Source organism: Seriola dumerili, unplaced genomic scaffold (assembly GCF_002260705.1).
Source record: "Seriola dumerili isolate Sdu_G_001 unplaced genomic scaffold, Sdu_1.0 BDQW01002273.1, whole genome shotgun sequence".
NCBI classification, from domain to species: domain Eukaryota; kingdom Metazoa; phylum Chordata; class Actinopteri; order Carangiformes; family Carangidae; genus Seriola; species Seriola dumerili.
The window spans coordinates 25,129-39,750 of record NW_019176528.1 but is presented as its reverse complement, the minus strand read 5'-3'; the positions used below and the strand labels follow the sequence as shown (position 1 = coordinate 39,750).

The 14,622-nt window shown below is 38.8% G+C and overlaps 1 protein-coding gene across 1 annotated transcript in view; it reads left to right on the top strand.

Annotated features, from left to right (window-relative positions):
* The window catches only part of LOC111239306 (tankyrase-1-like), a 37,307-nt gene that overhangs the window by 13,565 nt on the left and 9,120 nt on the right, over window positions 1-14,622 (top strand). Inside the window, exons 3-12 of the mRNA XM_022769152.1 lie at window positions 1,685-1,779; window positions 2,206-2,272; window positions 2,575-2,761; window positions 5,990-6,111; window positions 6,253-6,344; window positions 6,541-6,619; window positions 7,817-7,988; window positions 9,227-9,306; window positions 13,337-13,482; window positions 13,674-13,839. Coding sequence (XP_022624873.1) covers window positions 1,685-1,779; window positions 2,206-2,272; window positions 2,575-2,761; window positions 5,990-6,111; window positions 6,253-6,344; window positions 6,541-6,619; window positions 7,817-7,988; window positions 9,227-9,306; window positions 13,337-13,482; window positions 13,674-13,839 — 1,206 coding nt within the window. The remainder of the gene's footprint in view (window positions 1-1,684; window positions 1,780-2,205; window positions 2,273-2,574; window positions 2,762-5,989; window positions 6,112-6,252; window positions 6,345-6,540; window positions 6,620-7,816; window positions 7,989-9,226; window positions 9,307-13,336; window positions 13,483-13,673; window positions 13,840-14,622) is intronic.

Genomic DNA, 14,622 nt, shown 5'->3' with positions numbered 1-14,622 from the left:
AACAGCTGTATGATCTAAAAAGCAGGTGCTCAAAGGAAAACTAGAAAATGGCAAATGAGCTGGTAGACTGGAGAACAAGCTTTACGGAGGACTGGAAAATCATTTGCATGGTGAGGAAAACACCCTTTATGCACGGCAAGTCAAGAACGCTCTCCAGGAGGTAGGCGTACATGTTTCCTTCATGACCGTAACTTCAGTGTATTCAACACAAAACACAAACCACTGGTAAGTCTCAAAAATAGAAAGGCTAGGTGTCAGTTTGCAAAAACATACGAGAAGAAAGCGAGTGAGTTCTGGAACAAAGTTGCATCGTCTGATGAAACAAAAAACGACCTCTGTGAAAATAACGGAAAGAGGAACATGTGGAGGAAAAAAAGGAACATCTCAGTATGGGTGGCAATGGAACTGGCACACTGGCATTTATTGATGATTTCACTGTTGATGGAAGGAACAGGATGAATGCAGATGAATACAGGAGTATTCATTCATTCATTCAGCCAAATGCATCAAAACTCATTGGACATTACTTAAATAACATTTCATCATTCAGCAGATCAGTGACCCTAAACATACGACCACAGCGACCAAAGAACTCTTCAGGGTAAATCACTTGATCTCCCAGTCTGATTGACTTGCATTCCACTTTCTGAAGACCAGACTTACAGCAGAGAGACCCCACTATGAGCAAGAGCTGAAAGTAGCTGCAGTGAAGGTCCTCAAAAACATCACCAGGAAAGATACAAAGCGTCTGCTGATGTCATTGATAGAAGACGTCTGGCAGTCATTGATCAATATGATGATTTCTTTTTTTTTTGACTTGCTGTGTATCTGTCCATTTACTCTTGAACCCCTAAGCTTTGGGCACCATGTGTTAAAAGGGCTGTATCTCTCTCACAGTTCTTTCTATATTGAAGTAAACCACTCAAATCAAAGCTGAGACTTGGGACTTTAATGTTGTATCCATTATTCTGTTTCAAACAGAATGTGTCCAAATATTTATGGTCTGCACTGTACATGACCCTAATGGAATCTGTGAAAGGGACTCATATATTTCAGGCATTTAATTAATGCAACTCCCCAGAATGAGTTTCTCGGTAGCTCAGTCACATTCTTTCATATCTACCTGCTGCATGTAGCAGCTTTAATCCCAGTTCTTTTCTCTATTTGATCTCTCTCTATTGATCAAGTTCAATATGACTGAACAATGGGAACATTCTTGCCGCCGTAACACTTCTGCCCCAGTCGGGGTGTCACTCCAGCTTGGAGGAAGAATGGCCTTTGCTGAGAGCATATAGAGGCAACACTGCATGGAGAGCTGAAGCCATCTCATCTCAGTCACATCTTACAGCATTCAGAGCTGCAGCTATTCATCAGTTTTATGGAGGAAATATAGTCAGGCTGTGTCACCGGAGACTGATTCAGGAGTGGAAAAGCTCATTTCTCCCTGGAAATTCTTACCTTTTAGAAATGTTCGTATAGCTGTTGCTCGGCAAAAACCCGAAGGTGTATTTCTTCAACACACTCTTTGTATACAGGACAGATGATAATGAAATCATGATGATGGGCTGTCATACTGTAGAGGGAACACGTGGGCTAACATTTACTTTATTTTTGTCTTTTCTTTCGTTCCCACTCTGAGCCTCATTTTTCTTGCTCTTATTATGTCTCTGTGTCTCTTCTGCAGTCCACCCCACTCCACCTGGCAGCAGGATACAACAGGGTGAGGATAGTTCAGCTGTTACTACAGCATGGAGCAGATGTCCACGCCAAGGACAAAGGGTACGTACAAGTTAATAAAAGTAAAATAAAAAGGAGATTTTAAATGAAGAATGGGAAAAAAGAGAGAACAGATTTTTGAATTTTGATCTTGGAAAAATTATAATATGTAACATTTCAGTGCAGTTGGTCCGTTACCACCACTTTTTTCCAGACAGATAGATCACCACATACACTGAACATACACTCATGGACATTTCATCTAGTGTCACCATGTGATTGACATTTGTGGGTTTAAGTGAAATGTTTTAACAATCATTGGATGGTTTGCTATGAAATTTTCTAAACACAATCTGGTAGCATTGTACAGCCATGCTGCTCTTTAGTCTTGTTCCAAAACTCAGATATAGCGGAGAGGTAAAGAACTTCATCGGTTAAAATTGATATTTATTGTTAATTGAAAATGTCTTTTGTGTTTGGTCCTTCCAGTGGTCTGGTGCCTCTACATAATGCCTGCTCCTATGGACACTATGAAGTTACTGAGCTTCTGCTAAAGGTACACACACACACACACACACACACACGTTAGCTCAGTATTTACTTAAGCAATGGAACTAATCCTTAATTAGTATGATTATACTTTTTCCTAATAACAAAAATGGAAATCCCAAGAGAAACAAGTTCCACTGTTTTGTTGTTTTTGTTATTTCATTAAAAACAAGGCAGATATATATCAAACAGTCTTTAACAGTGTTTTTTAGTGTGCGGCTGCCTAATTCCCCTCACAGTTATCCAAAATAGGTTTAAGAGAAATTGCTTTGTTTCCTCCCTGTTACTTTCTTTCCTTTTGTCTTTCAGCACGGAGCGTGTGTTAATGCCATGGATCTGTGGCAGTTCACCCCGCTCCACGAAGCGGCGTCTAAAAACCGAGTGGAGGTCTGCTCTCTGCTGCTGAGCCACGGGGCCGACCCGACCCTGCTCAACTGCCACAGCAAGAGCTCCGTGGACATGGCGCCCACTCCTGAGCTGAAGGAGAGACTTACATGTGAGTGTGGCACATATATAAACTGCAGCTGCAGTGTACGCCGCTTCTGAATGTGTCATGGCGCTGAATTCCTGAATAGGTTGTTTTAAGAGGGGTGTGTTTACACCAGTCATGTTTGGAGCAGTTGATTTGTATTCATTGAGCATCGAGACAGTTAAAAAAAAAAAAACGGATATCTCATTCTGAAAAGACTGAAAAGAGAGCAGTTGTTTTCTGGAGCAGAAAACAGGGAATTATCGGTGTGAAGCGAGACAGATACCAGCGTCTGATAACCAGCAGATCTATATGCTTGAATAGCTGAGCAGAACAAAATGAAGTCTTGACTGATGCTCACATTTATATTCATTTAGCTCTAAAAGACACTCCACAAAACAAACTCTCTAGCCTAGCAACATTAAAGGAGTCCTACCGCATATGTGAAAAAAAGTAGTATGAAGCCTTTCGTGCCTGCGTGAAGTCTGATGAACTGTTGAAGTGATCGATTTTAATCTTTTTTTTTTCTTTTCTTTTTTTAAACTGTCTATCATGAGTGTGACTGTGTTATATTGTCTGATGTTGAGAATACATAAATGCCTAGTCGTCAAATAAAACCCCTACTTCTTCAAATGTCATTTTTAGAACCAAATATAGTCTTATAATCTGACCAGTATGGTGCAACAGTCATTATCCAGAGTTACTGGTAAAAGAAAACCAGCCGGTACACTTAAACGATGTGAGAAGTTCATTCACATGTTGGGAGATGAGCTGTATATACACACTTGAAACTGCTCAAGGGACAGGGGAGTAGAACACAATTGACTACAAAGAATACTACAAAATTATCAACCGTTTATGTATAAATATGCACCTACATGTATATATTTTGTGGTGTATTTTTTAAGGGGGTCTGGATTCAGTCAATCAGGAATTCCAAATCCATTATTTTCACACCCAACTACATGTTCGTCACATTGATAGCTCCTGCCTTTGGGTTCCATTCCTACAGTAGCTCATTCATAGAGGCACTGCACCTTCACTTCAGGGTGCGAGGATCAAGCTGTTTTTCAGAGCTTTTAACCTGAAATATTTTTGAGCAACTGCGCTCCCTCCTCTGTCTTATTTCAAGTTGATTCCGAGTTGCATAAGATGGATGTTCATCTCACAATGTATCTGCAGTATTGATATGCTCTTCTCCACTGTTGCTTTTTATTAAGATTGGTCACACATATACAAAAGCATACATACATACATACATACTTACATCCACATGCATGTATTATTTGAATTGAGCATTTGGGGATGTATGATATGTTAATTAAAGAGAATAAATGTTAATTAGCCAGTATAATTAAATTCACTTTCTCAGAACAGCAGCATTTTCTTTATGTGTGCAGCCACCACAGTGTCAAAGCAGACAAGTTAAGTCTTTGTCTCTGCCAGGAAGCTCTCTGCAACTCTTTGGAAGTTAATTAGTGAGTCAGCTCTCTCTCCACTGCACTTTATCTTTTCCTGGAAGAAACTGTTAACCGACTATAACAGACTGAAAAATACTTACCTTACATCAAGCCTCCTATTGGCTTGAATACAGGGGTGGACAACAAGATTTTTTTTTTGTTGACACTAGAAAATGGATTCACAAAATCATCAGTCTTGTCTAGTTTGCCCAGAAGATTAAGACAAAGGTGAAAGAAGGTTAAGGTAACGGGCTTGAAATTAGAGTGAGCCAAATATAGTGGCTTTTTAAAGGGATCGTGTGACATTTTAGAAAATACAATTATTTGCTTTCCTGCTGTGAGGTTGCCAGGCAACCAGCTCCAAGGCCAGGAAGTGCTTGCTTAGAAATATCCCAGCATATAATTCTCTGTAAAACCACAAGTCTTTGTTCTTACCCTTGGGTTTTTGTAAGGATTAAACAAACGAGCTTCAGAGGTGCTGGTAGGCTTTTACCTCTGGACACAGCCAGGCTAGCTGTCTTCAGTCTTTATGCAAAGCTAAGCTAAGCTAACTGTGTGTGGCTCTAGCTGACAGATATGAGAGTGGTATCAATTTTCAGTTCTCCACAAGAAAGTAAATAAGTGTGTTTCCCAAATATTCCTTTAAAAGGTCCATTTTGTTTGTGTATGTTTTTACGCAACAAAGAAACATTTCAAAATGACTGAATTAACAGTCGCAAAATAAAAACACGGGCATCTTGATATATATTAAACAGGTAGTTTTTCAGACGTCATTTAATGCAAAGACAGGGAGACTTTTCAGAGAAGTCCTATTGGACAGCGCATTGTGAGGATGATCCTTGTTCACTGAACCTCAAGCATTTTTTAAGTTGCTGAAATTCAGCTCTTATGTTATTTTTCCATTTCTTCTCACATTTTCCTTGAATTGTTTTTTTTAATTTTTTTTTAATGAAAAATTCAATACTCACTTCTTCTGGCCTCTGAAAGTCCTTCAAATGAAACGAACCTTGGAAGGAAAAATAACTCTTAGGTTGAACAGCAAATGTGTCTATACTAAGGCTTTAACCTCGAATAAGAAATCACAAGTAAACATTTTTTCATTTAAAGGGGTCACAACCCAAACATTTTTTAACCACTGTGGTGCATTAACAAAGATGAAAAATGACTTCAACTTCCTTATATAGGACAAACTGCAGAGGCTGCTTCTGTTTCTCATTTATCAGCTTTTTTTTTTTATGTCATCGATTTTGACTCTTCTCTCTCTCTCGACCACGTTTTCCCAGACGATATGACATCTGTGGTGCTCTTACCATTTGTCTAAATGTCTGATTATAAATGCATGAATGCTGTTGCTCTGTCAGTAGATAGACTTGAACAGACTCCTTTTATGTTGCTGAAAATGCTTCTGAAGCAAAATAGTTTGTTGTTTGTAATTTTCAGCCCTTGGAGGATAATCACTTGTTTCCGCTCCAACTCCAGCACACAGACTGTTGCATCATGTGTTATTAGCTCGCTGGTAAAAACTTTGAAGTAATCTCGATGAAGCGCTGGTTTGCCGCAGGGTCATTGCAAGTGAAAGAGTACATTGTTTTAGTAGAGTGAGAACCTTGTAACTCCTGTTTTGGTCCAGTTTTTCATTCATTTGAAGAACCAGATGCTCCGCTGTGGGTTTAAATGTTTTTGCAGCTTTTGGGTTTGTAGGATTTGTCAAGAAAAACCCAAAGAGTTTATATATGTGTGTGTGTGTGCGTGTGTGTGTGTGTGTGTGTGCGTGTGTGTGCATGTGTGTGTGCAGATGAGTTTAAGGGCCACTCGCTGCTTCAAGCTGCTCGAGAAGCTGACATGGCCAAGGCTAAGAAGACCCTGGCACTGGAGATCATCAACTTCAAACACCCTCACACACATGAGACCGCACTGGTAAGATAAACATACAAACATTGTACTGTGTACACACACACACACACACACACACACACACAGATGTCTGCACTTGCGCAGAGATACTAAGATGATGTTTCTGTTTGTGTGTGTATGTGTGTGTGTGTGTGTGTGTGTTAGCACTGTGCAGTAGCATCACCTCACCCCAAAAGGAAACAGGTGACGGAGCTGCTGTTGAGGAAAGGCGCCAATGTCAATGAGAAGAATAAAGAGTGAGTACTGTTGTTTCACAAAGTGAGATCGTTATTTATTATATACAAGTGAAGACTGATTTATTATTCATAAAATAAAGAAAAAACAAAGGCATATAAAAGAAACATGTTTTTGTATTGGTTTACTGCATGTAAATCGAAAACAACACAAATAAACCAGCACTCGCTCTTCTCTCCTCTCTCTCCCTCTGTGTAGTTTCATGACTCCTCTCCATGTGGCAGCAGAGCGGGCTCATAATGACATTATGGAGGTGCTACAGAAACATGGTGCCAAGGTAAACCACAGTCACTTTTACACGCCGTTAGCCATTTGTCATCTGTCATTACCTTCATTTTTGTCTTGTCCCTCTATTTATCTATCTCTTTCTCTTTACTTCCACCTTAATCCTTAAACCTGCTTTTTATATCCATTCACAAACCTTTCTGTTTATACATTCATCTGGGTCCCTACACTTACATATATCAATATTGCAGATGTTTGTATTTTGTCATTGCATCTCTCTCATACCTATGTAATGTAACTGCTGTAGGTTTTTTGTGAGACCCTCAGCGTTAAGGAGTCAGGGTTTATTTTTATAGCGGCCATGTTGGCCTGATATTCAACAGCAACTCACAGTAGAAGGAGCACTGATTGTTACACATTAACAGGAAGTAGACCAGAATTAAGCGAAGCAACACAACTATGAGTTTTCAGCGAAAGAAGTGTCAAATATGATTAATAACCTGGATTTATAAAGTAACAGACATTCCTCTCTGGTTATTTTACTCATAACCAGTTTCTCAATTTATTTTCCCTAAGATTTATTGCATCATGATATACAGTACAGTGATATTACAGTATAAAATTTCATATACTGTGATAGAATAATTTCAAACATAATACCTAACAGAATGATGAAACTTAACCATGTGTAATGTAATCACCACATATAACAATTTACAGTATTTAAGAATAAACAACATCTACCAGGATCATTGTGAAGCTTTTTGTTATACATTTGTACTGAGGCTGTCACACAGCATTCTGGGAATTAAATGTTTTTTGTTTAGTTTTTTTGGTTAGAAACAAGGTTTACACACATATTTTAATCCCCAGACATGTTTATTCATATATTTAAATATATTGAAAGACTTGAAAGTATAAGGAAGACCACAGTGGTTTCTTTAATGATCAGTGTCTCAGATCAAAACTTCATCCAGATGGAAACTTATAATTACATGATGACAAAATGAATGTCTCACCTGAAGCAGACGTACTGTAGATGAGGCTATTTGCGGGAAAGTGGGCTCACCAGAAAAGAAAATTACAACATTTCATCAATAATAATTCATCACAGACTGCTAAGATAATAACTGATTTTAAAGTTTCCGATGTTTTTTTTTTTTTTTTAAGAGGTGAAGAAGTTTAGGGAACAAATGTAGTAACTGAAGGTCCTTCAAGAATCATGAAACAAAGGTATTTGTGTTTGCAGGTGAACGCACTGGACACTCTGGGTCAGACGGCATTGCACCGCGCTGCGCTGGCAGGCCATCTGCAGACTTGCAGGTTGTTGCTAGGATACGGGGCAGACGCCTCGCTGGTGTCACTGCAGGGCTTTACTGCTGCTCAAATGGGAAATGAAGCTGTTCAGCAAATACTCAACGGTATACCACCCTTTGTGTGTGTGACTGAGTGGGTGGGTGGGTGACTGAGTGGGTGGGTGGCTGGGTGTGCAGATGTGTAGGTGCTGTGTTTTAGTTGCTATGCACTAGCTGGCAACAGTGAGATTAACTGGGATTGTTTTGTAAAGGTCAATATTGATATTTTCAGACTGAAGGTGCAGATAGGTAAATAGTTTTATGAGACAGAGTGTGCTGTTCAGTGGTAGAGGAAACTCCACAGTACATTGCTGCAGTAGGACCAGATTAAATGTGGCCAGTGAACAAAGAAAAATTGTGTTTACATTCAGTGTTTCTCACCAAAACACATTCATTGTGTAACCTTCAGGTCCAACAAATGTGTTGGAAAAAATTTACTTCCTCATGAAACGTTTTCTAAACAAGATTTTTCTAACATTTCAGAAACCTAGATCGTTTACATCTACTTCCCCGCCTTTTCCCTTTCCTTTTTGCTGGGTTTCTCTGTGAGTTATTGCCACCTGAAGGTGCATGTGCACCAGTGTGCATGTGCGCTCTCATGTGCATACAGACACCAAACAAACCCGGGACCCTCTCATAGTAAAAACATTGCTCTGTAGCTGTATTAGTCAAGAACTTCACAAGGGTACCTTTAAAACTGGACCAGCAGACCAGAATTATCAAATTACCTTCTTAAATGATCAGTATTTACTGACATGAACGTGCTTATTTCAGCTTTCAATAAATGCCTATAAACAGACCATAGTGTCACAACCTGCAGTTCAACCAACTAACCAACAAACATGCCAGTATCTTTGACTGGTCATACTCTAATTAAACATGGCAGACATATCGAAAAATAATTAATAAGGAAATACATGCAGTAACATATAAAAATAATTATTGTGATACTTATTGCAAGTGAGGCCAATGAGATAATTTATCTTGATATAGATTTTAAGACATGTTCTCCAGCTCTGTGATACTGGATGAAATTAATGCAAAGCATTCATAACTGAAGGGCCAATTAAAAAAAAAAAGAAAGAAAAAAAAAGAAAAAAAAGAAGAAGCATGTGTGAAAACATAGATGACATTTAATATACAATTATCTGCAAAATGGCCGATGTAACTGCACGTGACTCATGTTTTCCCTTCAATTCTGTGTCTTTGTGGAGGATAGATTCACTTTCTCGATCATGTGTAACTTTTACCAGTGTGTGTGCTTAGTATTTCTAATCCATGTTTCTCCGTGCTGTGTTCTGCAGAGAACGTCCCGGTGAGAAACTCCGATGTGGACTACAGACTTCTTGAAGCTGCTAAAGCCGGAGACCTGGACACCGTCAAGGTAATTTGCTTGTATTTGACATCTTGTAACTGGGAGTTGACATTCCCTGGCTTGAGTAGTTTTTAGTTACATGGATATGAACAAGTAATATGTATTGATTAGATTAGATTAAATCATTGTGGTAAAGATAATCCAGATAAACTGTATTGTATCTCTCTACAGGTCTGTCAGTCCAGCAATTTAATAATTCCTTATGTCCAAATAAATTCATGCATTGGTTTAGATGGGTTTGTGTTACAGGGTTAAATGGGAGAAAACAGAGTCTTCATTCTCCTAACAATCGATATGTCCTTAATTTGAAAACTGGAAATGGACATGGAAAAAAGAACATGACCTCAGTAGCCTTGATGTGTGTATTGACACCAATCGTGGGATGTAATTTGCTCAGAGGGAGCAGAAATCTTTTTAATTGCCTCATTACGGTTTGGAAAATAATGTGGATTCTTGTCCAGAAAAATTAGTATGAAACTTGACCAGCTGAATAATTCAAAATTGGTCTGAATTAAAAAAGTAAAACATTTTAATATGTTGTCCCTAAATCTGTAAAAACCTAACTGTTTAGTTAGCACTTATGGAGGTTTGTTAATGAATAAGTGAAGCAGTGATAAACAACAGAAAATGATGAACTAAAGATGGGCTAATGTCAAACTGACAGTGGCTCATTGAAATAATGTCTCAGATCATTTCACTCTGGGAGAATTAGATGTCCTGTAACACAGACGCTTTATTTTGAAATTAAAATGGAGCAAAACGTCCTGACCTTTCTTCCGACTGTTCTGCTCCTGGTCATAGTGATTTTTATTAAATGCCAGATAGATATTGTTTGCTGTGAATCCAATGTTTTCTGTTTGTGTATTGGAATTGTTGTCCACATTGATTTTTGTAAAAATTGCAAATCTTTGTTATTGTTAAAGGCCACATTTTACCATCTGACAAGATTTCCTACCATAACTCTGTAATCACTGTCGTCTCCTGCAGCTCTCTGCCACAGTTAGTTTGATTTAGTCGCAGTTTGATTTTCACTGGGCCCACTCATGTTAAAAATGCAGGCACTCATGATGTAATAGCATCTGTAATATGCTACAGACAAAGCCACCCACTAAATGGCAGGACCTGGTAACATTCAGTAAAGTGTTTGATAGAAGTATTTGCTGTCGAGGTAAACTCTGTGTGTCTTTACCCTCTGAGACAGGCAGTTATGGGGTTATCCAGATGAAGAGGATCTGTCAGAGTCTGACGTGTGATGCTTTGGCAGGTTGGCAGGGGATCTTGGCAGAACAATGATCTCTGGTCTGGCTTTCTGTCAGTCTTTTTTTTTTTTTTTTCCTTTCACCTGAGGCACATACACGTACATGCGCTGATTGACGTTTTTTTTTTACAATTGCTGGGTTGTTCCCTATCATCAGTTCAAATGTTGAGGAGGTTCAAACTGTGGCTTTTACAAAGATGGTAACTCTACACGACGGGTCAATGATAGAGACCAGTTCTGTCATTCAGAAACATTATGTACTCTGTAAGTAAGTGCTCCAAAATAGCCACTGTACAGTAGCTTCAGAAAGTATTCAGAGCCCCTCACTTTTTGCGCACTCGATTATTTTGTAGATTTAATTGTAAATAGATAAACTCTGTCTACACTCAATAATACAAAAACTGAAATCTCTGATTTACAAAAATATTCAGACCCTTAATTCAGTACTTTGTAGAAGCCTCTTTGGCAGCAATTAGTGTTGAGTCTCTACAAGTTTTGCACACCTGGATTTGGGCAGTTTATCCCATTCTTCCTGCCAGTTCCTGTCAAGCTCGGTCAGGTTGGATGTGAAGCGTCTGTGAACTGCCACCCTCAGGTCTCTCCACAGACGTTCTGTGGGGTTTAAATCTGGGCTTTGGCTGGGCCACTCAAGGACATTCAGAGATTTTCACTAAGTCACTCCAGCGTTATCTTGGCTGTTTGCTTCGGGTCATTGATGAAATGCCGAAAGGTGAACAGTCGCCCCAGTTTCAGGGCTGCGACTAACCACTGGTACTATCGATTCATCTGCCAATTACGTCCTTGTTTATTAGGTTTGTCCATAAAATGTCAGAAAAGAAGAATACATGTGATAATCTCCCACAGCCCAAGCTGATGTCTTCAAATGTCTTGTTTTGTGTAACCGACACTCGAGAACCCAAAGATATTCTGTTTATTAGCATGTATGACAAGGAAAACCATTAAATCCTCACTTCTGAGAAGCTGGAACCAGCAAGTGTTTCCATATCCACCAACTCACCTTGGCGCAGACAACAGTTTTAAAGGCTTTCATAAATATCAGCTGAAGTGAGAGATAATGGCTTTAGATTGACGAATGAGTCTGCCAGGAGGATGTTTCATTTTACTTCCAGTAGAATAGAATCCTAGAGAGTGGTAGAAGGGAACTTTAAAATAAATTTCCCTCTGTTTCCTTGCAGTACTGAGCTAAAGTGTAATTGGGTCTGAAATGACAGAAGAGTAACGCTGTTATTTTGTGTGAATAGCAGGGCAGCAGGTGTCAGCCTCAGTTCAGCAGACGTACATTTTTTTTTTTTACAGCTTCAGTTAATAGCTTCAATATTGTTGCTGTTGTTCCCTAAAACCCTTACTTCCACATATTTCATATCACAGCCACATTTTTCATCATAAATCATGACGGATGGGCAGAGGAATAGGTGTGTCTCTGTTCCTGTCTCTTGCCGTCTCTGAAGTGCTGTCTGTCTTGTTTAATGTTGTTAACGACGTAAATAAATGTGTGCATCAGCTAAAGCAGATTTAAAGAACCCATTAGACTACTCTACAAAATGACTGTAATATCTCCCGCCTGATATTATTGGTATTAATGAGAACACATTTAAGCTATGAAGCCTAAAAAGCTTCATTCTCAAACACTTTGCCAAAAAAGGGTATTTACATTTCGTCACTTGCAGGGCACCATATGAGGTTGTGTTCCTTATAGTTGTGCTCTGACTGTCAATTATTCACATTTCATATGTCACAACACAAAACATAATACAGTAGGGCTGTTATTACACACAGCAGTGCTTTAATTTAAATGCTAATGTCAACATGCTCATAATGGCAATACCAATGGCTGCTGTTTATATAATGTATAATGTTTATCATGTTCACTATCTTAGCTTAGCATGTTAGCATGCTAACATTTGCCAGTCAACACAAAGTACAGCTGAGGCATTATTTTAAGTATTTTATCATAAACAAAAAAGGGTTGACCTTATAAATGCACAAAATGAAAAGGCAGAATCACCATAGTTATTACAATTCACCCTGAGGGGGGGCACGAATGTCTGAAACAATTTTCATGCCAATCCATCCAGTAGTTGTGGAGGCACTAAAAACTAAAAAATGATGTTGAGATATTTCCATCTGGACCAAAGTGTTGGAACAACCAACAAACTGACAGAGCAGCGTTATCATCCAGAGAGCTAGACTGCTCTAGCTGGAGAGTGGCTAAAAAAACAGAATGGAATCAGCTGTAACGTAAATTCTCTCAAGGTAAATGTCAAGTAATTAACATGATGAGAAAATGACACAAAATGTTGTAATAAGTGTGATAAGAGTGACACCGGCAAAGAACGAAAACAGAAAAACAAGACTGAAGCTTCAAAACTGAAGGCAGAACAGAGGAATGTGCACGGTTCATACTTGTAAATTTTGAATTACAAACAACTTTCCCCCAATTATCAGAGAAAAGGCTGTTTTTCTGTCACTTTTTCACATCTTTCCATTTTGAGATCTTGATTATTCATCACAACTGATCATCTTTAGAAGGAAAAAGATGTTGTTGCACCATTTTAAATCAAAACTTTCCTCAGGTGCAATTTGGCTTCGCACAGCTAAATAATATAAAGAATAATCAACATATATCTTGACTGCAACTGCTACATGACATGTTATACTGCTGTAGACCATAGATTTATTTCTTCACGCCTCTTTGATCAGTCAGTTTAAGTTGAAAACATATTTTCATTTTTCTCTCTCTCTCTCTCTCTCTCTCTTCAGTCACTGTGTACGGCTCAGAATGTGAATTGCAGAGATCTGGAGGGACGACACTCCACGCCTCTTCACTTTGCTGCTGGCTACAACAGAGTGTCAGTGGTGGAGTACCTCCTGCACCACGGGGCCGACGTGCACGCCAAGGACAAAGGGTGCGACACATAAAGTTGTGGTTACATTTGGGGCAACATAAAAATTAATAGTAGAAAAATGAGTACAGACTGCTTTTGAACCATTTTTTGGTTTGAGAAAGCCACAGAAACGTTACGGAAGATAAATTTAATTTCTGAAAACATTCAGTGTGTTTGTGTGTGTGTGTATAACTGTACTATTCTCTTTGCAGCGGTCTGGTTCCCCTCCATAACGCCTGTTCGTACGGTCACTACGAGGTGGCCGAGCTGCTGGTCAGACACGGAGCCTCAGTCAATGTGGCCGACTTGTGGAAGTTCACGCCGCTCCATGAAGCTGCTGCCAAGGGCAAATATGAGATCTGCAAACTGCTGCTCAAGGTTAGACCTGCATTGTCCCTTCTTAAAAATAACTTACTTGAAACAGTTCAGTAATCAACTAGTCATTTAATCACTGATTACTTTTGATAAACGTTTAATCATCTTGAATCCCTTTTCAAGAGAAATGCCAAATATTTGCATTTTCCTCGTCTTGTGCTGGTAAAATGAATAACTTTGAGTTTAGGGCTGTTAGTTGGATAAGTTTTCTGAAGACTTTTTTTTTTCCACTGTTTTTTAGAATAAACGATTAATCAAGAAAATAATTGGCAGATTTATTGACAATGAGAATGATCTGAAATTGCAGCCCTAATTGCATTTGTGTTTAAGCATGGAGTGGGAATCAACTCTCGCTCAAATACAGTTTCTACAATACACTTGCAAACACGAGCAAGCTGTTTGCAGCCATCTTGAAGTGACTTCTTGGTATATTGGATACAAACATTTAAATTTCACTACTTAGTGCAGCTTTAAAGCTTTCTGTAAACGTACCCTTTATCCTCTTCCACACACTGTTTCAGAGAACAATATTTACAAGACACCACACAGTCTCAGAGAAACTTAAATCTTTCCTGCCTTTTAATGCAAAAGCTGCTATCACAGTGTTGTTGTTACTAATGCAATAAATGACATCTGGCTCCCTGTTTGTTCTGCGAATAACGAGTGTTACTCGGTGTGAACAAGTCAACAGTATGGGCTGGAGTTGTCAACTGGAGTTAGATAATTAAATGTGAAACACTGAAGCATTTTCTCTGAAGTAACTTCCATCAGAATAATTTCATTAGC